Here is a 27,048-nt window from a genome sequence, read left to right as displayed (position 1 = left end):
GCCGGGGTCCCCCTCCCCCCCCCCCCCCCCCCAAAAGATGTGCTTTCTTTTTTTAAAGCCATCTTCCGAACAGCCAGAACACACCCTGGTAAGCAACACTTTTAAACTCAAGCACACAAATGAGGAAAAAACAGCTGACAGAATTGTAAGTTGCATGGTAAGGCTGGTAGAGCAAAGTCTTCTGAACCTAACAAGAGAAAAGCAATTTACTTCCAGGAAAACTTGCCAATTTAATTCTTGCCTCCATCCTCCAACTATCTGCAAATTTTCTTTGAGACCTACTTTGAAGATACTTGTTCTTTAAAATTCAGTGGGAGCTAGAAACAATGTGAGGACTCATGTCACAACAGTGATTTTCAGGTCATTCTCACCTCATATACAGCGCTCAAGTCCCTGAAAAAAGTTTTGGCTCCTTCGAGCAAGGCCTCGTTTTCTGGACACACCACAATATAGGCAACATCACGGTGGCCCCCATACGGGTCCAACAGCAGCCTCTCCCAAAATGGTAAGGAGAACGGCGAGATGGTGAGGAAGTCCTTGTCATAGCCTACCAGCAGAGTGGGGATGGGCAACGGCTCAGGGGACTCCTCTGAACCTGTAACGACAGTGTAGTTTAGAAGGTGCTGAAGTTTTCCGCAACTGGGACAACACAGAAGGTCCTTGCTGGCATCAGAAGTTTCCTTGCAGGTTCACTGGATAACGCTCACAAGTATTCTTCAAATCCTCTAATTACATGGCCCCTGACAAAGGACCTGATTCAGAAGAGTCAGAACATGCTTATAAGGGTTCAGGGGGATCGGAGGGCAGACTAGAGCGAGTTTAGTTCCCCAAGCAGCACTACATCACTTGCTTTAAGCATGATAATCCCGACTATGAAGAAGCGGATAGGACTCGCTCGGAAGTTCACCCAGATGAAAGTACAATGAGGATCAGGAAGATGGGGACGATCTAAGGAATATGCTCTTTACGGATTACTTTCCTCATTGCCCTTGATTCAGCCAAGGGTGCTTAGAAAACTTAACTCCAAGCTGACTTTAGGAAAGAAACGAGATTACCAAGCTTAACAGCCGTGTAAAAGAAGACGCTGTTTTGTCAGCGAGGCGGGGCCTGGCAGGAGCGGACACGGCCTCTGGAGGAATGTAAGCAGGAAGACACTCTACCGTAGGTGCCCCGGCCTGCCATCTTGTGGAACTGCTGCCAGGTGAGCGGTCCCTGCACGTGCTGGATGTTCTCCCAGGTCCTGCCTGTGCGCTTCTTCTGGATGGCGTCCTGGAGGAAGGGCTGCAGAGACAGCAGCACACGCACCACGTCCTGGGAGGAGAGCATGCTGATGTCCAGCACTGCGAGAGAGAGCACGCGGAGAGGAACAGAAATCATAAAGCGGGACTGGCACTGTCCTCTTTCCTGCGGTAATTCTGGACCTGAGCCACAGCCCACGACAGAGACGCCACTGCTGGCAGATTCTATTTTTACTATTTTTAGTGGATTCTCAAGTGCTTGACTTACCAGGCAACAGCAAGGGTACTTTATTATTATAAAGTAATTTATATTTATTACTGGAAATAATAAAAGGAGAAATACATTACTCTACATTAAAGAGGTTAACTCAGAACTGCTTTGAAGTAAAAAGATGGACAGGCCTGCTCTTTCAAATCATACGATCCTGTTTCCAAGGTCACATAAGAAACTCTACAAAAGGTTCTTAATTATTGTCCTACTTTTATTTGCAAATGCCAATGTCTTGGAATTGTTAAGTGCAGGGAAAAACATAAACAGAAGCTTTTAAAAACTGTTAAAAATGCTGCTACGGTAAAATACTTTCACAAAACACCGAGTGCACAAGAGAATGGCGGCCTTGCACGTGGTCAGAGGCACAGGGAGCCGTGGCGAAGGCCAGGCCAGGACGAGAGGCCGTCCGTCCAGACGAGGGTGGGACTCAGGGCTTCAGAACAAACATTCCTCCTACTAGGAGGACGGGCTCTTAATGGGGAATCTGAGAAACCTCTCAAACTCCACGTAAAACGGTGCCTGCACGTACATATGCGTGTACTCTTTCCCAGGCAGGAAGGGCTGTCACACTCATCAAATTCTCAGAAGGATCCGATGAAAGAGCTCATCAAGTCTGAGGGGACCAGCTATGAACCCGCACGGCCGCATACCCAACACCTTTCCTTCTGTGTCCTTTTCTAGCTGATCAGGAGAGGGGCACAGATGGAAATCTCAGATTCACCTACCAACGAAATCTGAAACACACAGTGCTGACGACATTTCTAGGTGTATCCCCTAAATCAAACACAAGCGGCAGACCTAAATTTCCAACACCTCCTGAAGAGCCGGGAGGCCCGGGGAGCGTGGGCTCAGAGCCACCTCCCTGCGCACACAGCCGTGCCGGAGCGGGCGTGCAGCCGTCCCCTGCCCCCGGCTCTGCTCGCTCTCACTCCGCTCGCTCGGCCCTGCTGCTTGCCTGACAATGAAGCGGTGGTAATCGCCTTCACCTTCGAGCCTGTGCTGCTTTTTTTTTCTTATAGTAAAGAAAAAAGTACTTCTCGTACCCACGCTCTATCAAAAGCTGGAAAATGACAGAGCGAGAAGACCACAGGTTAGAGAAAACTAAAAAGCAGACATACTTCTTAGGGGCTATTCCTGGGTGCACAGAACGGCAAGTGTGCCGTGAGACACAATTGAGGGCACTGCTGTTCGCAGACCCGGCTCCCACACCGTGCATTTGCATCAGCTGTCTGGGACTTGTAAGCTTCTGACTTTGGAGCCCACACCTCCCCTGCAATCAAATCTGCTATTTTTCATAGCCAAAGATGACAGTACTGATCCACCCACAGAATGCTTTTCTGTCTGAGGGCTACTATCTAGTAAAAGGAACCACCCAAGATAATCACCCACATTTCTTTAGGGGAAAGACTGTATTTTTTTTAATTCATAAATTCATCTCACAGACATTAATTAAAGGCCTGCTAAGTATAAGGCACTGAGCTCAAACCTGAGCAGTTACAGAAATGAGTGCCACCCTTGAGTACTTCCTGGGGAGTCTCCATCTACAAGAACTGCCTTGCTTGGCTACTCAGAAAATGCCTATCGCCCCTACTCCACTGATCTCTATCCTCGAGCCATGGTTTTACTCCAGATTTCAAACTGTATTTGAAAAGATTATACAACCTTCTCCCCTACAAGGCTGAGAGCTGCTCAGGACAGGGTCTGTGTTTCATCCACATAACCGACCGATCCAGCCTGACCGTTCCCACCTCTCTACAGAGCAGCCCTCACCACGGCCAAAAGACAGGTTTAAACCTCATCTTAAAAGCTCAGCAGTGCTTTAATGCTTATTGACCACCCGCTCTTTCTTGAACTCGGTTACATAGAGCGATTCAGTAAAGCTCTGTCCCAAGCCCTCTTGTGGGTCTAGTTTTGCCCACCTCCTCAGTAAGCGTCCCTCCTCCTCTGTGCTTCTGACTTGAGCTCCCACCTACAAGCCAACCACTCCCTTCCCCCTGAGCCGCAGGCCCGTGAAAGTCCCAAGTGTCTACTTAACATCTCTACCTGGCTCTCTCAGAAGGGACCTTTAAAATCACCACAACTCAGCTCAGGGGCTTTCTCCCCAGACCAGGTCTTCCTCCAGTACCCCTATCTTTGAATGACATCACTATCCGCCTGGGTAAATGCATCACAAACCCGGGTGTCTTGTTCTCCCTGAGCCCCAAGTCCAACCCAACTGCCAAGTCGTGCCGTCCCACCACTTCCTTAGCGTCTCCCGGGTGTTTCCACTTCTCTTCCATCTCCTTTGCTAAGACATGAGACCAAGCTATTACTTCTTACATGAGCCACTGCACTAAACCCAGACTTTCTCCACCGCTCCTGCCATTTCCAAATCCACAGCCTGCACTGCAGAGAGTATTGTTTCAGTTTTTAGAAATTTTTTAAAATTTATTTTTGAGACAGAGAGAGCAAGTGAGCGAGCAGGGGAGGGGCACAGAGAGAGGGAGACACAGAATGTGAAGCAGGCTCCAGGCTCTGAGCTGTCAGCACAGAGCCCAGCACAGGGCTCGAATTCGTGAACTGCGAGACCATGACCTGAGCCGAAGTTGGCCGCTCAACTGACTGAGCCCCTCAGCTGTCCCTGAGAGTCTGTGTTTATGAACTACACAAATCTGATCTCCATGCCTCTTCATAAACCCATCAATGACTTGTTTGGGCTCTAGGGATAAAGACCTCAGCCCCAGCAGGTCTCAAAACGTTCTTGGAAATCTAGCCAGCTGCAGGCTTCCTTCAGCTCTGTGAAAGCCCCAAGCTCTCTCTCTATATAAACTCCGGGCCTTCATTCTTGCTCCTTCTGCCTGGGACACAGCTCCTTGCTCTCCACCCTCTTTATCCAGGTTAATCGGTACTCAGTATTGAAATCTCTGATGTATCTACTTCTTCAAGGAGGTCTGCCCTGACCCCTCCCCAGTCTAGGGAGGCTCCCCTACCCCATACTTTCATTGCTTATAATGGTTTCTAATAGTATGCTGATTTGTGTAATTATCTGATTAATGTACATCTTCTAGAATAGATCAGAAAGTCCCTCAGAGAGGTACCTTGTCTTTTTCAGTCACTTTATCTCCCAGGATGCAGCACAGTGTAGTGAACAAATAAAGGATGGGAATGGCAAGTTCCCTGGCGTGCTTAGAGCTCATAAGCACAGCTATTTGTCAACTGGAGCTTTCAATCATAGAAGAGCCAGTGACATGCCTCGGGAACCACAACACAAAGTAAACCGTGATCACTGTTATAAGATACAAAACGCTGGAAAACCAGAGGAAGGAAAAAGCGCTCTGTAAATGGGCAGAAGGCTTCATTGAGGAAGTACCATGGAAAACTGATCTAGAAGAATGGGTGGATTTCTACACGAAAGGGTGGGCAAACTATTAGCCTGTATAGTCTCAACAGCTCGGACACTTGGCAGTCACTGGTTTCCAGTACCAATGGCCCACAGGAATTAACATGAGAGGAAGTTTTCAAAAAATAATTCCTCTGCTCAAAAGGTGTCTCGTCTCAGTATAAGCATTTCTCCTGTCCTCATATTTAGGACAATGATCAACAGAGCTCTCACTGTAGTTCCTTTTAAGAAATGAAATTAAAACTTCTGTCCTAGGACAGAGAAAGCCTGTAATTCACCAGCATACAGAGAAAACCTGCAGAGGAAACATGTGCTCCGGGACACCTACCGTTGCTGTGAGGCCAGGAGTGCACGGTGGCACTTCTCACCAGAGCTTCATCTACCTTCCCACCCGTGGGATTATCCACGTACTGTCGGCCCTGCTCCAAGGCATTAAAGCATTCCGTCCAATAATCGTTATTATCAGCCTGCACCCGGTCGTAACTCCAGCTTACACAGGGAAGAGTCTGGCGACTGTTGGAGGAAATGTAGTCCAAGAAACTCAGTGAAGCAAAAGGTTGCGTATGCTGACTCTGGAGGAGGAGGAGAAGGCTCACGGGTGGCTCCTGGGACTTTCTGGCCCCCTCCATCTGAGGGAGGAAGGTAGTCTGACACATCATCAAGCGCCTCTCTGCGGCCTGACCAATATCAGAGTTCTTCCCAAAGATATCCAACTCATCTTCCAGGAAGAGCCCCGAATTGTAACCAAGTTTGCGATTCATAATCGCACTAAACCCACAGGTACAGCGATACTGGTCCTCGTTGGAAGAGTCGGGGATGTAGAGCCCGACATCCGCCCCTTTGATGTTCATGTTGCAGGCACAGATGCAACAGCTGTCAAAGTTTCTGTCTTTAAAGATGTTCATCACGGAGTCGGAGAGGATCAGGGTGACGTAGAGACTGTGGGCTTCGGGAATGGGCTGCATGGTGGCAGGCTCCACAGAGTTAAGGGGCCGCGTGGTGGACGGGGTAGAGGCAGGTGACCCCTGATCGGTGCTGTCATATTTAACCGACCCCTGACCACTGGCAGTGCCCCCACCTCTGGGAGTTCTTGGGGTCCTGGGGGTCCGTGGTGTGGGGACAGAGAAGCGAGGGGTTGCTGGAGATGGCAAAACTCCCGCTCCGCTGTTGCTGGCTGGGGCAGCGCTGTTCAGCGTCACCGGCGTGTTCATCTGGGGGGTATTCAGGTAGTCTGGGTCTGCAAGGCTCCCGACACTAGGCACGTTGCTGCAACAGAGAAGGCCGAGTGAGAATGCACGCATGTCACACACGCCAGGGCTCTCGCGGTCGCCCCGTCCGTCCGCGCCGCTGGGCCGCGAATACCCCTGGGTGTACTCAAGTGTTTCTTAAAATAACTAAAAGGACTCAAAGAAGTCAGTGAAGCATATGGGAGAGCAAGCAGCAAGGTACAGAGTATCATACACCATAGTATCTTCCTTCTGCTTATTCCACATCTACACAATCTTCATGTTAATCTTTCAAAGTTTCAACTTCACTACTTTTAGAAGAAAACATGGTGTTGAGTTTGGTCAATTAGTTTTGAAAAACTGTAACTACTAAGTGGAACATGAACACGTGAGTTCAGATGCTAAATTAGCCAGAAGACCAGAGGATAAAATTTCCATCTAACTGGCAATTACATTTTTGTTATTTATTGAAAGTGAAAGTCTGCCATCGTACTTGTTCTCTAAGGTGATGATCATACAGGATCTACCTATAGGAGGCACACACAAAAACGTATCATTCTTCTATGTTGAAAATACAGTCCTATCTAGGCCTGTGCTTTTATAATAATGAGTGACCATGAGGGAATCCAATTGTAGGAAAGCCACTGGCCAGGACTACACTACAATAAATACAAATACCACATATGTAGCTGGGAGGTCTTAAGACTAATTAGGTAAGTTACAAGTACACATGCTATACGACAGCTTCCAAACTTCTACCAGATTTCTGTGGAGTGCTACACAAGTTTAGTTCATTTTTAATTTTTCAATATGCTATGCATTACTGATAGCACAATTACTTTTAGTTCCCAGAGACTGACAGAACTGTGTTATCTATTTTTCCAGAAGCAACGACTTCTTTCTGGAATAGCCACATAGAGCATAAAACCTTGTCTGGGACGTTCTGCGGTTTCATTATGTAAAAAAGTTTTCTGACAGACCCTCTTAGCTGTACATGTAAAACAGCACATGAGACCCTTCTTTCCTATTAGAAGGTATCAAAAGAATACAGATTTCATTTGATACTTATTCTTTTGAAATCTATTAATACTGTGCTTAAACTAATGTTCTTCCAATAAACTACATATTCATTCAAGTACAATTTGAAAGAAGAATGTCATAAAGCAATGACTCTTCAAATAATTTTCTTGTGATTTTTAATTAGCTACCTAAACTACCAGCCTAAAAAAATCCAAATCAAGCACTATAAAGAAATGGTAAATCTGAGGCACAGTGGTATCTCTGAGAACAGATTTAAAAAAGACCTAGAAACCTTGATTAGCAATCACTGCTATCTCAGAGACCAAAATAATAAGTGTGTAATAAAGATCTTCACTCTAATTGGACTCCTTTCATATTTTCTATCCGAAAAAACTCTAGAATTACTATGCAGCTCAGATGAGAAAAGGAACTATGTCTCCTGACTGAAAAACCCAAATAATGAAACTGCTCCCTAGGTAGTAAGAATGGTTTAGCTTGCATAGAACCCTGATTTTTCACCATTCGATACAAATGAATTGAGGACCAACACTACGCTAGAGGCTGGGGGTTCAACAGTAAAAAGGCGGAAGAAAAGTCAGCTCGCAGCCAGGAAGTCAGGGGTGAAGCACGGGAGCGCTGCTGTGCTGAGCGTGGCGGAGCGGCAGCCAGGGTGAGGCAGGCCCCAGCAGGAGGAGGTAGGTCACACACTCTAGAACTGTGCCGGCCAATGAGGCTGCTGCTAGTCCTATGTGCTAAATTTAAATCAACTTAGATAAAACTAAAAATTCAGTCTTGGTCTTAACTAGCCACATTTCAAGAGGTTCAAGCTACAGCACCGGGGCAGGGGAGGCCATGTTGGAAGGTCCAGACACAGAACACTTCCATCATCAGAGTTCATAACAGGGCCAGCTGAGAATACCAAGGGTCCCTGGGATGGCAAGTGACAGACCGAGCAGACTCAGCAGTCACCTGATTATTTACTGTTTAAGCTATCATGCAGCAACAGGTTGCATTTCCTGTTTTTGAGGAGCCTCTGTGTATAAGACATTCATCTGTCAAAGGGGTCCATGGAGCAGCCGCACTGCTGAGAGGGGCGTGGCAAGGTGCATGGGCGCACGGGCTCTACTTCAATAAGCTCCAGTGCAGGAGCAGGGCAGCAGGGAACGCGCCAGGGGTCGGCAGCAGGGTGCCCGCCAGCCCGCTCTTTCACACCTCGGGTGAGTTGTTATTGCCGCAATACTTCCACAATCGTTAGCTGCTGGAGACTTTCACACCTCTTGTGTGGGAGGAAGGGCAGGATTACACCATTTTAAAGAAGGGAAGACTCAGGTAAGATGGTCATTTAAGGTCACGGACAGGACTAAACAAAAAAAGGCAGGAATGGAGTTCCGTGTCAGCGCAGGACAGGGTCACAGCACAGTGTCAGACTCCCCAGGTCTGGGTCCTTTCATCCTACACTTGCGTCGGTTTTTCATTCCGATGCTGACTTCACACACTGAGCATAAAGCCCGTTTATGACACCAAAGCTGGTTTCATCAAGATGCTTTCATCTGACGGCACAGATACAGCCCACAGACTCGACCTGGAATTTGTCTTAAAACGTAACTCTGAATTAACCGCCCACATTCGTGGGAAGGAGAGCAGACAAACACTGCCGGACTTTGCGCTGTAAGCACACGGCACGCAGCCCCTTCATCAAGGCCTTCTCCCAGCAGGCCCGTCACGGACGCTGCGCGCTCCTACAGTCCCGCTGGAGGACGCTGGCCGTCAGCGCTGCCAAGTCGTTTGCTTTACCCGATCCGTGCCATCCATGCATTGCTTACCTGGTCCTGACAGAAATTCGAGTTTGTGGCCTTCTATTTTATACCATGTACTTCAAAAGAAATTATCAATCATAGGGGAAACATATTCTACACTGTTGCTATTAAGTACTGTTTTTAGACAGAGTGAAATGTGCCCAAGCTACCCTCCTCTTCCTTCCTCTCATCATGACGCCCCTGGTGCTGCTTTCTTATATGACGTGGAGTCAGCAGAGAAAGTCTCCATGTCACCACTTCATTTTAAAGCACCTCAAGTGAACACATTTGGAATCATCAACTCATAAACCAAGTACTCACCACTACTATCCCAAAACTGGTAATATTTTCAAATGCTATAGTTTTTAAATAAATAATATATTTTAAGCTCCAATCTAGTGTCTGATTCTGTGGTAGACAGTGACTTGATATGGAATGAGATCAAACACCATGGGTCTCTATACAGATAATTTATCTGCATACATAAAATTTCATTCAGAAGACGTGCACATTTTCGATACTCAACAATATGCACAAGACCACGAATGGGCCACGGAAAGAAAGTTTTAGATGCTACGGAATGTCAGCACTGTAGTAGTACTCAGTTAAGCTCAAAGCCCCATGAACGTGTCCAGGAGCCACCGCGGACCCGGCACGTACTTGTAGCCGTCTCGACTGAAAATGGCTGCAGGCGGCACAGGCAGCTGTTCGATTTTAGGAGGTGCCGCCCACGAAGGCCGGAACAGACAGGCGTCAGGGACCTTCAGAGGCAGCAGGCACTGGCTCGGCAGCATCTTCAGCGGAGCGAACATGGAGGAGCCCACAAAAGGTTGAAAAGTTGGAACTTTGTGCACGTATGAAAAGTCCTGTGACAACAAGAGAGGGCCAGTGATCGTGTCGGTGAACAACTCAGGACACAGCACAACAGTAACGATGATCATTAGAATTCGTATTTCTCTCGTTTCATCGGCAGAACATGCTAATGCCCAAATTTTAAATTACTCAAGACACTCTAACTAGCGTACACAGCAAAGTACCTCACGACCCGTCTCAGAGGACTCTTAGAGACTCCGGTATCTATGACGTGGACATAACACTGCCTTGAAGATGTGTATGAATCTGCCAGAAAACTGCCCTGCCTTGGTAAAATTAATATATCGGCCATTACCTTTACTTCCTCTGGCTTGGGACTTCCTAGTCCATCTTCTACTTCCATCTTGAATTCAGTGAGCTGTGCTGACACCATACTGACCATAGGGCTCTCTGTCATGCCTAATGCCGTCACTGTCTCTGAGCTGATGCCATCTTTATAATTCATCACAGGAGAAAACGCAGGGTGCTGTTCCAAAGAAGGAGGGGTGGGGAACATCCTTTGCAAGTCTGCAACTGCTAAGGAAGGCAGGACAGAAGGGAGGGAGGGAAAGAGGGGAAGGAAGGAAGGAAGGAAGGGAGGGAGGGAGGGTGGGAGGGGTAAAGAAAGAGAGAGAAAAAGAAGGGAAAAAACAATAGTATTTATTTTAACAGGTAGGACTTCTAAAACATCCCAGTTCACAGGCAGGCAGCCTACAAGCATCAGAAATAATGCTAACTGAATGGCTGTATCAGTTACACAACAGAATACTAATAATGGAAGCTTCCAGGAAGAAGGCCATCACCAGAAAACTACCCTTTTCTGGAACTTTACCACTACACCCCTGATGCTTTATGATTTGACTCCACATTAATTAGGTGGACAAAGTCTACATAGCATACATTTTTCTCCTAACAAATGATTGCCTGAAAAGTGTAAGGAGATGAAATAAGTAGAAGCTGGAAGAAATGAGATGGAATGACTTTATTAAAAGTTCTATCTCTGCTTACAAATATGTATGCCATATTTCAGAATTACATTAAAAATGTCACATAGCAAATTTTACATGGAAAACTCATCAGGCACTTGTACTACAGAAAATAAAAACATAGAGCTGGAAGGGCAGTTTAGATGTAGCAAAATTACTTAGCTAGTTTGAAAACTCCACCACACTCCCTCTCTTTGGGGGAAATGGTTCCACACTCTCTTTCCCTATTGACATTAAGATGAAACTTCACAGTTAGGTTTAATAATCCTACCTAGACCCAAAACTTTTATTAAAAATCAACTGGTTTAAAAAAAAAATTATCTTTTAAGAAATACTTAGAACAGTGACTCTCAATCCTTTTTTTAGAAAGCATTTTCAGGGGCGCCTGGGTTGCTCAGTCGGTTAAGTATCCGACTTTGGCTCAGGTCATAATCACATGGTTCGTGGGTTCAAGCCCCGTGTCAGGCTCTGTGCTATCAGCTAGCTCAGACCCTGGAGACTGCTTCAGATTCTGTATCTCTCCCTCTCTCTCAGAAATAAATAAAACATTTAAAAAAAAAAAAAGAAAGAAAGCATTTTCATATACCTGAGGTTAGCCACCATCATGAACAGGGGCTCCTTAAGGCACTGACTGACCCTTGAAAGCAGAAGCATCTGTAATGCGATGCCAGTTGTGGTTGTGAGATTTGGCCACTAGGGGGTGTCCTGTACAGCAAATTTATTTACAAATTTGGAGCCTTGAATTTAAATCACTGTTTTGGAATGCTACCTGATGTCCTAATTTCCCACCAGACTGCTCTTTCTAGCAACATCAACATTTACAGGGCTTAAAAAAATTTTTTTTGGTGTTTATTTATTGAGAGAGAGAGGGCACAAGCAGGGGAGGGGCAGAGAGAAAAAGAGAGAGAATCTCAAGCAGGCTCCATGCTGTCAGCGCAGAGCCCGATGTGGGGCTTGAACTCAGGAACTGTGAGATCATAACCTGAGCCGAAACCAAGAGTAAGACGCTTAACCAGCTAAGCCGCCCCGGTGCCCCAAGTGCCTACAATATTTAAAGAGGCAAATGGCAACCACTGCATGGACTGAGACAAGACTTGTAGAACACCGCATGGTGCTCTGGCCCAGCCTGGAGGCTGAGGCGGGGCAGAGGGTGGCAGGCCCAGAAGCGCTTCCACAGTCCCGGTGCTCACAGCGCAGCACTGCCACAGTCAGGTCAGGTCACTTCCTCCCGCAGGCCTCAGAACCTCCATCTACACGGCTGGACTAGACGTGGGAGTCTCACCAGGCTTGCCTGCCTCCCTCTGCTTCCGGAGGACAGGGGGAAGCTTCTGCCATATGGAGGCAGGAAAAAGGTGAGACCTTCCGCACCAGATGCTCTTCACCATGCTTTCTAGTTAAGCAATGATACAGTCCTGAATAAGGCTTTAGGTGCTGATCTATATAAAACAAGGGAAGGAGGCGGCCAGCAGATCTCTTCCTTCAGATCCCAACTTTCACTCTCTTTATTTATTTCCACTTCTATGTCCTATAATAGGTTTCTGTATAAGATTTCATTTGTACAAAATGATACCTGCTGCTGTCAAGAAAGAAAAAGAAAAAAAAAAAAAGAAAGAAAGGGAGAAAAGAAAAAAACTAACACTTGCCCCCACCCAAGTAGATCTTCAAGGCACCTTCTTGCTAGGACAGTATTTTACCCTTAAGGAATGGGACAACTCAGAGGTCTAAGGATACAAGCCAAGCCAGAAGATCCCTGAGAACCACTGGAGTGTGAGAAGGAAAAATAGGTCTTCAAATGTAGCAGCAACCAGATCAACAGTCTTCCTTGAAACAAGACTGAAGACTTTTAACACAGAGTTAGGTTACACTTGAAATACATCCATCACCTTTATCTTTTAGTCCCTACACATTTTCCCAAGTCAAAGAGCAGCGACTAGTCAATTTAATATAAAATTAATGTTTATGTATAACATTTTAAACTCTTAAGTCGGCTTCATAAAAGCTTTAAGCCCCTATTACAGATCTTAATCAGCAAATATTTGGAAAATAAACTGTACAAATTCTCTTTGTGTTGAAATGACAATGAACTTAAAGCCTCTTCTTCACTTACAAGTATTCTGGCAACGGCATAAAATTTTACCAAAATTTATTTTATTAAATTAGTGTCTAAATGTTCTCTAGGAAATGAAATAAAGGCATTTCTCACTTGGGGACACTCAAATTCTTTGATGCTACCTAACAAAGCTGTATATGTCAATTTTCAAAAACTCAGGAACTTGACATTTCTTAACAAAGGTAAAAAGAACACACACACAAAAGTATGGAAATGAGATTCCACTTGCCAGAGAGTCACTTTAGACAGTGGCCTTCACCATTCTTATTATCAAATATACTTTTTAAGATTTAATTTTAAGTAATCTCTACACCCAACATGGGGCTCTGAACTCACAATCAAGAGTCACACACACTCCACTGACCGAGCCAGCCAGGAAGCCCTGTTGTCAGATATTTTTAAGGAAGACTCACAGGCTCTCTAGCTTCAAGTTCCTTATCTGTGAAATGGCAATAATATCTGCCTTCATATTTTTTTGCTATACGTTAAATAACATAATGTATGCACAGAAGTCAACAATTTGCCACAAAACACGGAAACATTCAGTAAGTGATGAAGTGAGTAATGATTAGTCCACACTTCCAATTTTTGTTTGACTGGAAAAAGATAAAAATGCTGTTAAGTTACAAGGAATTTCGATATGACCATAAACAAGTTTTAAGGTGAAAAAACAAACTGCACTCAACGTGGGTAAGATAGGGAGGAGACCGAAACCAGAGAAACACGCTGTCCTCCAAGAGAGAGACGCCCCTCCAGGGCCTGCCTCTTGGATTTTCCTCCTAAAAACGCTAAAGCAAGAGCGGGAACAGCTGCCAGAATGGACTGGAGACGGGGCTGCTGTAACACAGTACCGCCTTCACACAGGCCTGCCGCCACGCTGACCCCAGTTATTACTGCGTGCTTTCTTCCTTAGTAAATCATGACATACACAGATGAAGAGCTGTGGGCCTATTCTGGCCAAGCCCGCACCCATTGCCGCCCGCGGCTCCAGAGCACTCAAACCAGGCGCGGTCCAACCAGAGACCCGCTGCGTGTGTAAACGTACACCAGGTTCCAGAGTTAGTACAAAAAAGAATGTAAAATGCCTCAATATTATTAATACTGATTACATGTAAAAATGACACTATTTTGGTTACATTAAGTAAATATATTATTTATATTAATTTTGCATGGTTCTTTTTGCTTTCTTTAATTCAACTATTAGAAAATTTAAAATTGCTTATGTGGCTCTCATTCCACACTGTATTTCTATGAGACTGGATGGTGCTGCTTTAGATGCTAAATTTTATAGTACGTCTGTCTTTCCACTCCACGTACAATAAAGTTACTCCAGGGATGAGGACTTCTTGTCATGCTATTTCACGGTCACGTCTTGGGAGGAGACACTGTGTATATCCCATTTCCACACGCTGCCACATGCATACTTTGTGCACTTCAAAAGATCCTACTTACTCTCATATAGATGTATTTTTCTAGTGCCAGTATTTTTGCTGTATTTCAGATTAATTCATTTTATAACTTGTACTTTATTATAAAATTCTGAGTAGCTTCTTTTTGAAACAATTATTTTCTGTATGAAAACGAGAGAGAGAAGAAAGTACACCGTATACTTTCCTGGGCAGTGACACTAACTAGCAGAAGGGTTTGTGAATGCAATATTGAGAGCCCAATAATCTTGGACAAGTTATCAGACATTTTAACATTTAACATCACTACATTATCAGTTCTGTCAAATCAAAAGGGGCAGAGGATTAACTGGTTCAAAACAAGGGAAAGAATTCATCCATCTGACCTATTTCATATGGATCTATTTTAACATTGTTTCTTTTAATCTGTGAATTCCATGTTTGCAAAATTCTGCAGTGCAGAGTAATAAAAAAAGAAAAATGTTTAATTAAAAAAACTACAGCAACTGGCTGGCTACCATTATTCATTTTCATACATGTCATACTTGAGAAAGCTTTGCATATTTTAAAAAGCTATGGATCTCCTAAAGCTGTCAAAATCCAATCTCTGTATACTTCACACTTCTACATTTGAGTAAATCAGCACACATTTATAGGTCCATAAAACTTTTTGACTCATCCCTATGACATAGTGGTTTTTCCCCTCAATTTGTTCTCATTACCAGCTGAAGTTAATGAGAAGGTATTAAAGAATGATTTGCAATGGAATTACGTTTCTGCTTCAGAGTATCCACATAAGCTACCCTGACTTTCTTTTCTCTTGTAGAATAATGTAGTTTCCTGGGGTGAAGAATAATGGCCGGGGGGCGGGGTGGAGAAGAGGTTCCTCTTCTTGTCATCAAACATATTAATAAAGTAGCTGATCTCAAAAGGAAATACAAAAAGCTCAGTATGAATTAGGAGAAGGGCCGCAGAAAACAAATGTTCATCATTCTTGTGTGAATTAAATTCATGAAAATGGAAACATCTTACACATACTCTTACAGTGGAAAACACTCTAAAACTCACTGTGTAGCATTTATCCTACTATTAGAGAAACAAACCTAAACCACAGTTTCCCATATTTTAAACCACAAAAGTTAATTCTTAATTTGAAAACAAAAGCAAAAGGAATTCAAACTAAGATGATGTCTTAGCTGCCTACCATTTAAGGAATCCTAGCTTATACAAGGTTTCACTTATAGTTAATATTCTGTTAAAAGAAAAAAAGGCCGGGAGAGGGGCACCTCAGGTAAGGCACCACTGAGTATGAGAACACTTTGTGTAAGTTGTAAATAGTACAGGCAAAGCTCAACTTCCTTTTCTTACTTGGTGGGTAAGGAACTGCCGCTCTTCCATCCTTCCCAAGGGGTCGGTCTTCTGCCCCAACTGCAGGCATTTTTGATGAGCGCAGCGCAGGTGATACAGCCTAAGGAACGATTATTAGTATTAAAACAAGGCAACACATATGTATATAGAGCGAGCAGCAGTCAACTATTTCTTGACATGGGCCTACTGATATTCTGGAATAGAGGAAAGACACTTCCTTACATAGGATTTACCAAGTGAACTTGCAGAAGTACCAGCAGACAGTGAGGCAAAGGAGGCAGCTACAAGCTTACCAAGAATGCAAACCAGAGTGACTAAGTCTTCCCTGCACAGATCTGGAAAGAGGAGATGCACCAGCAAGACAGAACGTGCAGACCTTAAGCAAATCTTCCTCCCAGGTGATTAGAGAAGTGGTTTCAGGGACACAATAATTAAATTAGGGTGGTGCCTCCAAGTAGTCATTAGCTATCCGTCTGGTTTTCCTTCTGTTTGCAAGCAGGCGGTTAAAAGAAGCGACCTCAAGCCCTCCCAAAGTATCACTCTTTCATTTTTCACCCCCCGCCCACACACATTTTCTGCTTGTATTTCCACAGTTACTATTCTTCACAAAAAATAACCATATCATTTAAAATTAATGAAATATGCAGAGGGCTTTTCTTTGATTTGTTATTCAAAATAAATTCAGTTTTTTAACAGGCGAGATTATCTTTAACAACTCAAATGAACTGGTGGCAAGATAAATAAAACAAAGCAAAAAAAAAAAAGATTCTCACAAACAGAAGGCCTTTTATTTACGTACACTTATTCAATGACATAGAGTTGAAACGTAAAATTAAATTCAAAGATATCTGAGATGGAACGTGGACAACAGCCACACAATGCCAGTTATCAGTAAGATGAATTAGCAAAAACAATTCTAAGGTAAATGGTTCTCTTGATTAAATGCCAGGCTAGAAATCAGAGTAAACAATCATTTCAGAGAAATGAAAATTAGATTAAAGATGTCCAACACTCCATTACACATTAACGTTCCTAAAAATATATTAAAAAAAAAAGAAAAGTAAACCTATCTTCACTTAGTCCAACAGTAATACAAGATTCATCCAGAGAGAGAGTACAGTGGCTCTCGCCACACGCAGTAATCACTAGGGATGGAGGCGGCGAGCAGTCCCCGGCTACTCCGTAATGCTTGCGTTTTCCCTTTTCTTACTTCTCCCTTTCTACTTCTTTTTGATTCTTTTTCTTTTCATGTTTCCTCCCCATTATCACCACCGAAGCATCTAACCAAACCCTAAGGATCATCAAAATCAATTCCAGATAATGCCTGGCTTTACAGACATAGTCAAGCTCCAAAAGGCTCTCCGATGCCTGGATCTACCATAACGAAATGTGTCATTTCTTGTACAAAAGTTTTTCTTTTTTAATGTTTATTTATTTTTGACAGAGAGACACAGTGTAAGTAGGGGAGGGGCAAAGAGAGAGGGAGACACAGAATCTGAAGGAGGCTCCAGGCTGGGCTATCGGCACACAGCCTGACGTGGGGCTCAAGCCCACAGACCATGAGATCATGACCTGAGCTGAAGTCAGATGCTTAACTGACTGAGCTACCCAGATATCTCGGAAAGTTTTTCTCTTGTCATGTCCTTTTCCTTCATGCAGCTGCTGCCTGAATTTAGGTCCTTGTGTTTTAATCCCATGAAAGTTACCAAACAGTACCCCTGCTTTCTGTGTGAGGCACTGATGGAAGCCAGCTCTCAGGTCCACATTCAGCAGCCTTCACAGAGGAACATATGACAGGCAGGGTTCAAAGTCCAAAGCCATAAGCATGGTAAAAAACCTTCTTAACCTACTAGTCAGAGAGCAGACCAGTGGTCTGTTCATAATCCCAACCCCCGGCTAGTTCATTCTTGTTGCTTAACCAAGGCTCATTCCAAGCTCAAACTAATGTCTCTCCCCTGCCTCTCACTAGCCCTGTCTTTCTGCATCTCGAGTCAAATCCATTCTTGGAGACCATTATGATCTCATCATCTTCTAAGGACTTACATTACTAATGGTGTATATTATCTGTTAATCAGATACATTTTAAAGTGAGAACAGGCTTCAGAATTCTGATTCCTACTTAAAGTTTAAGCTTTAATTGACACACTGTTTGTCACTTCGTACTTGAACATCCAGCATCTTTAAACCAAGTCAATTATGCACTCACAGTAAGAAGTGCATGCACCCATATTTTTGAAGTATATTTTACATTTATGTATAAGCTATTTCTCCTGAGGTCTGTGAGTATCTCAGTATAAGGGTGGAAATTTAACATTTGTAACCTTGAGTACACGTCACAAAGGAACCAATCATCAAGTGATTAACAAATATGTGAGAAATGGGCAGAAGAGAAGGAAGGTAAGTACGTAAATGATATAAACTAATGAACTTACTTTTTTGAAGACAGGTCCTATCTTACTCATTTCTAGGTCCCCCCAAAATAACAGGTACTTCTATTTGCTCCAAAGTACAGAGGTGGTTAGGAGGGTGAGGACACAAATGTCCTGACTCAGGGTCTACATAATACATGCCTACTAGTCTCATGATATTTAGAAGGATTTAAAAACTAAATGTGAAAGGGGCAGCTGGGCGGCTCAGGCAGCTAAGCACTGACTCTTGGTTTCGACTCAGGTCATGATCTCATGGTTTGTGAGTTTGAGCCCCACATCAGGTTCTGTGCTGACAGCACAGAGCCTGCTGGGGATTCTCTCTCTCTCTCTCTCCCCCTCTCCTGCTCACATTCCGTTTCTCTCAAAATAAATAAATCTTTAAAAAAAATTCAGTCTTTAAAAAATGTTTTTAAACGAAATGTGAAAGATTTTGTGCTTGCTTCGGCAGCACATATACTAAGTGTGAAGGATTTTAATGTGTACAACAGGAAAAACACTAACACAAAAAGAAAGGCATCAACCAACAAAACCCAAGGCGTGGTAGAGACTGCACGAGCAACTCTGAGAATCCTTTCAAGGTAGACAGACATTTCTGAAGAGGAGTCTGAACCTGAAACAGGGCCCCCAGAATTCAGTGGACCAAACAGTAAGGAGAAACTCCAACAGTGACATGAGTCCGCCCAGTTCGGGAAGTCTGTTTGTGGAGCCATGGCAGACTCACCCCAAGTTCGTCGTCGTCGGAATTATCAAAGATGTTGTCTAAGTCGTGCAGGGAAGGTGCCAGGTCGGTGACCTGCGTGAGGCTGCCGGAGCCGGCTCTACCAGCAGCGCTCTCCTGCCGGGCGTCTGCGGGGAGGGGGCGGAGACGCAGAGTGAACAACTTCATCAAGAGAGGAGTGAGCAGAGGGCATGGATCTCAGTGAGCAAGACCTGCCTGTGAAGTTCTTCCCTAGGTTTTCAGTTAAATTTAGAGACCGTAATTTCCAAATATGTTTATCAGTTTTGAAAATAACTGAAAAACAAACTATGAAAAATCAAAGATGAGAGAGATCAAATTATTGGTATTACAGTAAAAACAGAATTCTAAATGGAGAAGCATCTCCCTTGCATTTTACTTTAGCAACAATCCAAGTGAGGCAAATAATCGTTGTACACACCTGTTTTAGTGGCAGAACTGAAAATAGACATGGCATTTTTCCCATCAGGCACCGGCGTGGAATGACCTGGTGTAGTGACATCCTTGGTACCAAATCCATCCTCTGACTGTATAATAAATTCAGCCAAACAAAACACATGAACACCAACCCAAAGTGTGGAATATGAGGGAGAACACAAAGAATTAGAGGGGAGAATGGAACTTGTTATGAGCACAAGTATGATAAACCATGGTCTATGCAACCAAGGGAAATAAAAGATCGGTCCTTTTCCCTGAATTTAAATAGAACCCCAAACTCCCACACTTGCCCTCCAATGCTGTGGAGTATTCTGAGTCCATCTGGGTTTTATGCCTCATCGGTACTGGTGGCATCTGACTACAGTCCTGCCGTGGTGTTAAATGCTGTCTTATAACATTTTAGATGCTGAATTGGGGTTCGAGCTTTCTGGACCCAGGCAGGTCTCTGTCAAGGAGTGTCTGAAGCAGTCTCCTGAACTGTACTGGCTTCTTGTCTTATTTCCTCTGTTCTCAAGAAGACCTCTTTAAATGGCCCAGTAATGTTTTAAATTTTGGAATGTTTTAAAATTTAAGGCTAAAGACAGCACACACCCCCAGTACTCATTGTTATGACAACGAAACCAGTAAAAGTAATACCGACAGAAGCTAGGAGGTACCGCTGCTATTAATTCAGACGCATATATAAAGCGCTTGGTATGGTAAACAAACCAGGCGCTCCATAAACAATAGATACTGTCATCAGCATATTTTTCTTTACATTTTGGCTGTTTTGGAATAATAATTAAAAAGAAGGGAGCATAGGCCAACCAGAATTAGCGTATGAGAGGAAGCATGCACTGTACAAGCTACAGCCTGGAAAATAAGAGGCTTCATTTATGCTCAGCGGACTCTTAAACAAAGGTGAGCCATGACATAAAAAGGAGCAATACGCTGTTCAATACAGTAGTACCAAGAGCATGAATATGGGGACAGAGCAATCAGGCAAGACTATCTCAAACATTCTGCCTCAGAAGTTTTCCCACACATGTTGTACTGACGAAGATCAAAACCCACACCATGCGGGACACCCTCCATGTTGAATGGTACCTTATTCTTTTTCAGGGAATCTTTCTCTGCCCCTTGTTTGCATTTCTTGTTTGCTGTAAAGATGTACTTTATGTCTCCATCCTCAAAGGTGTAGGGATCGTTGACTTCTCCCAAACTGTCTCCAGGTTGCTGAGACAGAGGCAATGGGTCAAGGAAGTGGAGTGGCTGCACCTGGGGCTGCTTTTCTTGCCAGATTTTAAACCGTTTGTTAGGTTGTGCTAAGAGTCTAAAAGGGAAAATAAAGGACGATTTAAGCAAGGTAAAGTATAAAGATGGATGTTTTAAAAAAAGAGCAGCATGTAGGATTTAAAGCATTTGCAAAACTTAAAAAATTATTCTCTTACAAGAAGTTCTTTTAGAGAGTACGTTCACAAATAAAACTTAGTAGGTCTTTGGGAAGAATAATGTTTTTGTCTCTGATTCCACGGACTTTGGTTAAGAGCACAGATAGGCCCTAAGAACAGACTGTCTGGGTTCAAGTTCAATCTATGTCAGGGACTAATCACATGACCCTCACTTTTCTCAGCTATGAAATGAGGCCGTAAGGAAGACGAGGGTGGTGAAGAGTAGCTGAGATGGCCTGTGTGACTGTGAAGAACAACGGGGCAGACTGGCAGCCCAATAGTACGTGGTATTATAGGAGACGCAAGACACACACTCGGGTGCGCCTGAAGCCCTCCTCACAGGTGTCGACATAAAGACCGCACTGACCACAGCGTGGAAAGTCTCACCAAGCTACGTTCTCTGCCTAGCAAACCGCAGGCCAGAAATAAACAAGTACAAATGTACTAAATGCCACAATGAAGACTTCACATGCCAACATGTGTAAATAACAACACATGTGTGCAACCTCTCGAAGGACAAAGCTCTTGACTTTCAAACACTTCATTTTGTCTCTGGAGGGTTAGCGTGGAGATGTGAGGAGGGAAGCCCTGATTCTCGGGACCCTATGCCTCTAGTGGCAGGCGATCGGGTGGGTGGGACACAGAGTCTCCTTACCTTTGCAATGCGGAGCTCTCTGAGTTTACCTCCATTTTGGCATCACATCTCTCGCCCTGGAGCTCTGGAGGCCGGAACTCAGCATCGTCAATGGGCGGGAGACGGTAACTGCTCCACCACTTGTCCGACGACTCCGGATGCGAGGGCCTGATCCCACAGTATAAGGCTGTCTCGCTGACCTCTGCCATCAGAGGCAGTCTTTGGCCTACGACGACAGTTCTGTCATCCAGAGTCGACAACTGCTGTAGTTCTAGCCCATTCCCATAGAGAGCTGGGTTCACAGGGACAGATGGCGGGTCTAAACTCTCCGTTTCCTGACCTCGTGGCTGAGGGCTGAGTGTTGGCGGCAGAGGGGAAATAGGGGAATGAGGTGAATCCATAGGATTCAGATTCATTTGCTTGCTTGTATTTCTGGAAGGCACGGCCATTTGTTTATCATACTTCCTGCTGCTAGACACCTCTAAGGAGGAGTCGATCCCTGCCAACCCTAGCTTCTGTCCTGGCGGATCCTGCTCCATACAGAACTCGTCGGCCACAGAGGGCCTATGGTGAAATGGTATCAAGGGTCTCTTCTGCAACTTGTCTCCCTTTTCTGGCCTCTCTGTTGTTTTGTGCTTAGAAGCAGGAGGTGGTAGAGATGAAGACGAAGACGGCCCGGCACTGAACCCTGGCTGAGATATTGCGGGAGGCCGACTGGGTCCTACTGCACAACGTTTTAAAAGTTTATGCCTGAAATGAGAATCAAAACAAGGTTAAGAAACACACACCCGAGAATAATGGCACCGTTCTAGCAGTGTGACATCCCCCCACCGTCAGGACAAGACAAGGCTGTACCTTCTAAGCACACACTGGACACACTAATACATTGAAAAGGACTTTAGGTTCATTATTCTTATGATGACAAAAACTCAACACACTCTGACAGAAAGTAGTGAATCAATTCCATAAAGTTAAGCAGGTAAGGGATGGACTTAATGTTACTAGCTCCTACCAAAAGACTGATTTGAAAAACTCCGAAATCTTTCAAATTTGGTAAAGGCTCCAGATAATGTGTTCACAGTGCATTTTAAAACCAAGAGTAATGAGATCATTTGCCAGGAGAGAGAAAAAAGCTTTCAATTTCTGTCTTACAACACTCTATTAACTCCAATATAGAATCGTTTATAACAGCTTGTAGTCTTGTAAATTGGGAACAAAATAATCATGCGATTTTCCCCCAAAGTGTGAAACCCAGGGTCGATTCTAGGAATATTTAATAGAATAAACAGACTAGAAACCTTGTATGTCACTATTACTGGAAAAAAGAAGGAAGGAAAGACAACTTTGGATCTTACAGACTGACAAACTTAGACGGAAGTAAAAAGACAGTGAGTGGATATAAAAACCACGCGTGTACACAAATGCATCTGTACTAATAAGCAGGGTAGCAGGTCTGCTCACATCCTAACACACTTCTTGGTAAGCACAGGTGCAAGATATTGCTCAGTAAGGGCCCACTAGATGATGCCAAGGTTTAATCTGTGCAACAAAGTTATATAGCAGGTCAGCCAGTTCCTCCCAATATATAAATCAACCCAGGGAAAAGTGTAAGCTCTCCTGCTGGTGTAGCAGTAACTCTCTGAGGCCACGAGGGTGGCATTAAATTACTGCTGTGCTGCACTGAATGATGCCCTAGAGGGCAGTAAAACGGATTTGTGCGGCATAATGGGATGGTTTAGTGGGACAGTAGGATGGCCACCCTGCCCCATAAGGCCATTAAATAGTGTGAGGAGTGGACCATTCCATAATGGGTTTGGTAATCTTGCAGTAGATAATCCGGAAAGACTCTTGCTAAAGTCTTTGCTACTCTAAGAAAACCCCAAATTCTGACTTTGAAGAAGGTTGTTTAAGCATAAGGCTATTGTTGATACGGTAAAAATTGTGCTCTAAATCTGTAGGATACCGTACCACAGTAAGAGGTGAAGGTCTCCTCTGAAAATCTCTCAATCAAATCTTCTGAGCTGTGTATTTTAAAACCTAAGTTCTGAAAGTCTTTTACATAAAACTTTTTCATTTGGATTTTCTCAGAGCATTTAACTACACCAATCCTTTGATAGGTATTTTATGATAGCCTCTTCAAAGTAAGGACTTTTTGCAAACTAGATAATCTCATATAAAGTCATTTTTTTAATCATATTTAATAATGACTCAGCTACATTGTGCAATGGTTACAATTAAGGATACATTATTAAGTAACAGACTATCACTGCAAGTCTCTGAACAGGTAGGAGGCTCCAGTGAGGGAGGCAGGCAGCAGGAGACCAGCTCAGAAAGCTAACTATATGGCTGGTCAAGTGGTGGTTAGAACCAGACGCAGGGCCAAATAGTGTAGAAACACACACAGTGACTAAAAGCATGAGGAAAATAGAATTACTATCACAGACATTTCAAAGGAAGTCATTGTGAAATACAAGGATAAAAATCATCTATAAGATGGAAGAAAAATACATAAATGATACCGTCTCTAGGCTGAGAAGGGACAACGGTGATTTTAAAAAAAAATGTACCTGACCTGTGAGAAAAGAGACATGTCAAAATCAAGGGTATTTCTCAAAGGTACCCCCCTACATACAAGACTAGAGTATATATGGGAAGTCACATCTAGAGATAAATATCTGGTACTCAACAAAATCAAATGCAGAACTACAAAACAGACCTGAAGGTACAAGAATCTGGAGAGGAAACAGGGGAATGACTCCAGCGGACAAAAGAAAACGTGTTATTTATTTACGGTAAATAGAATTTGAGGTAAAAAGAATTTTAGGTAGCAAATAAAAATGTCAGAAATCAGTAAAAAGGTGAAAAAATCTAGATAAGGAAAAGAGAAGCAAAAATAAGATGAGGGCACAAGCAAAGTTAAATACACTAACATTTTTATCCTAGGTACTTTCTAAAGGTAGCCCATATAACTTGGCTGTAAGCTGTTGAGAAATCAATGTTAATAGGAAAACACTTTTTGTCACACAATTTACAATGGCCTAGAAACAGAAGTAAAACAGGTATTCAGCTGATGTATCATACCTACCCTGAGACCAGAGAGAGGTTCTCACATGCTCAGATGCTTACTGAACAAGCAACTTCTTCAAAAACATCATCTTTGAAAAATCAATAGTGAGGTTTATTAGGCTGATACTTATAATGTTTCTCAAAAAGAAAAAAGCTGACTAGGAAAGGCAGAGCTTCATAAAGAGGATCAACATAAGGGGCAGGGAGGACAGGAAGAAGGTGTCAAAACTGCTGTTTAAGTGTGTATACAGATACACACAGTTTGCATATATTTTCAGGGGTCATTTGACTGCCTCCCTACTCAGAAACCAACTTATTTATGCCACATGAAGAACCTCTATCTAAACTAGGGAAATGAATGGCCTTTTCTTAATATACATTATCTCCACTGAACTTTTCCCAAGTGCTGAGCAGATGAAAATAGACACCTTGGAAGCAAAGCTACGCTGAGTTGCTCATTAAGTGAATAATCACCATCACATGCTCACCAGTCAGCTGAGCTAGGGGTAAGGCTGACACACACGTAAGAAATCTAAGAACCCTGGGGCGCCAGGTGCCTCCGTCAGTTAAGCATCCAGCTCTGGATTTTGGCTCAGGTCATGGNACTTGCAGGCTCTCATTCTTTCTCTCTCAAAATAAATAAAACATTAAAAAAAAGAAGAAGAAGAAGAAGAAGAAGAAGAAAGAAAGAAAGAACGAACCCTAAGAACCCTCATGCATGCCCAGGACAAGAAAACTCTTTACTACCACAAGGAGTAAGAAGTCAAAATAATACCCATGAGAGGAAAAAATTTCTCCAGAAATCAACTTAGGGTTCTATTCACATATCTAAATGAATGAACAACAATTTTAGCTTTTGGCAGGTGTTGTTACCAAGGACCTTCCTCAAGCATCAAAACACACCAGCACCAACAACAAAACAACTTATCTATGAAAGGCCTATTTAATCCAAATTCTATGAATTCTAGCCAACTTATTTAATACTGAGCTCTACTTTCAAATTAAGAATAATTAAATAAACTCATTTAAAGGAGAAGAGTCTGTCTTGTCAAACTGATGCCTTTAGTTTTGAGGTAGCTGCTGTGAAGAAACTGGCAGGAACAATTTGATCACGGGGCCGATCTACTAAAGCTCTTTTGGAGTCCTGACAATGAAGCTGCATCATCTGCACAGAAGAAAAGACTTATCTTGTTCTTCTCCACTGGAGGAGGAAGAAGACAGAATAGAAAACAAGATAAAGCAAAATGACGGGGAAGAAGCAGTGTGAGCGTCCGGGAAACAGTCAACACAAGGTGCCACCAGCCTATTGGATCCACATTCCACCTTGCCCACCACCTACCTAGAGCAAGAACAGCTGACTCTTTGGGTTGGATCCACAAAATCCCAAGTAGCAGGATTATTAGCAGGCTCTTCTTCAAGAGTTGGAGTTGACATTTGGCTCCTCCTGAAAGAGGTTAAAAAGGTGACTTGTGTAAACGTGGGATAATATTCACACCTCTAGGAGAGAAATGTTTTACGAGACCCGAATACATTTCACACAGTAAGGTTAGCTGAGAGATAGCTCAAAGCAACCCAAGGCCGGGGTGGCGGTGGGGGGATCAACTTGTTCTTTGCACCACAAGAAGCAGGATTTAAATACTTCTATTTAAGATTAAAGTACGTTTGAACATGGGTGACATGCAGAGCAATTAAAACACTACCTGGCCCTATTGGTTGGTGCTTTAAAAAGTCACCTAAATTTTGTAGAAATAACCACAATTTTAAAAATTATCTTTTCACAGCATCTGTGAATTATATGCCCTGGAACAGACTGTTTAAATCATCCTTAAAACTCCTATATTTACTAGCATTTAAGGGCAGTACTCTACACTCATAATGTGAATTAAAGACAAGAAAAAAAAATTATCTCTTACATGTCACTGGTAATTGGTGGCAAAAAGCAGTGTCTATTATTACAGTGACAAGAAGAACACCGGGCAGTATTTTTGTATTGCTGATTCTGCTACAGCAGATACTGCAAAGTGCTTCAGTGACGGCTCTGGAGGGACCTCCCTCCTCTCTACCCTCCCCTGCCTTTCCGGGTGTCACTTCCCTGCTCTGTGCTGCGGCCACAAAGGGCTCTTAGAGTTGGCGAAGGTGATAGGTTAGTGGTGATAAAAATCAAAGACAGCAAATGACAGGAAAAGAAAAAGAAAATGTGAACTTGGAAATCATCTAGGCATTGTAGATAGAGGTGAAAACACCTGTACCAACTATTCTAAAGGATCATTTTTTAGGGACTCAAGATACCTTTTTGTTTCTAGAGCATGATATATAATCTCTGACTGCGATTATTTTAGATTTTATGTACTGTAACTTCTTCAGCAGCCTACTCTGGAACCAATTCACTGGGAAATGAATATATAGTATGAATTTCCTAAAAGCTACATCCAAGTGACAGGTTTTAAATCTGTATACAGAACTCTAAGTAGTAGTCACTGAAGAAACAATTAATTTCTAAGAGGAGTGGAGTTCCCAGCAGTTATTGGCAAGAGTATTCATATTTATTCTGTTCTAGAGAATGAAGACTCATTTGTTTACTTTCCTCAGGCAAGAAACGGGACATCTCAGTTATATCCAAAGAGATGTGAAAATATGCTGAATATGTTTACGTAAATCTGGGT

At 43.4% G+C, this 27,048-nt stretch overlaps 1 protein-coding gene across 1 annotated transcript in view; it reads right to left on the bottom strand.

The window, feature by feature from the left end:
- MED13L (mediator complex subunit 13L) overlaps nucleotides 1–27,048 on the bottom strand; it is a 293,183-nt gene that overhangs the window by 24,562 nt on the left and 241,573 nt on the right. Inside the window, exons 10-20 of the mRNA XM_077766051.1 lie at nucleotides 25,725–25,829; nucleotides 21,341–22,069; nucleotides 20,342–20,567; nucleotides 19,239–19,344; nucleotides 18,803–18,927; nucleotides 15,653–15,752; nucleotides 10,099–10,319; nucleotides 9,591–9,796; nucleotides 5,217–6,154; nucleotides 1,161–1,340; nucleotides 372–595 (exon numbers count right to left, since the gene is read on the bottom strand). Coding sequence (XP_077622177.1) covers nucleotides 372–595; nucleotides 1,161–1,340; nucleotides 5,217–6,154; nucleotides 9,591–9,796; nucleotides 10,099–10,319; nucleotides 15,653–15,752; nucleotides 18,803–18,927; nucleotides 19,239–19,344; nucleotides 20,342–20,567; nucleotides 21,341–22,069; nucleotides 25,725–25,829 — 3,160 coding nt within the window. The remainder of the gene's footprint in view (nucleotides 1–371; nucleotides 596–1,160; nucleotides 1,341–5,216; nucleotides 6,155–9,590; nucleotides 9,797–10,098; nucleotides 10,320–15,652; nucleotides 15,753–18,802; nucleotides 18,928–19,238; nucleotides 19,345–20,341; nucleotides 20,568–21,340; nucleotides 22,070–25,724; nucleotides 25,830–27,048) is intronic.

Source organism: Crocuta crocuta, unplaced genomic scaffold (genome assembly GCF_008692635.1).
Source record: "Crocuta crocuta isolate KB4526 unplaced genomic scaffold, BGI_CrCroc_1.0 scaffold339, whole genome shotgun sequence".
Lineage (NCBI taxonomy): Eukaryota > Metazoa > Chordata > Mammalia > Carnivora > Hyaenidae > Crocuta > Crocuta crocuta.
The sequence above is the reverse complement of the archived record's forward strand: the minus strand, read 5'-3'. Positions and strand labels throughout refer to the sequence as shown.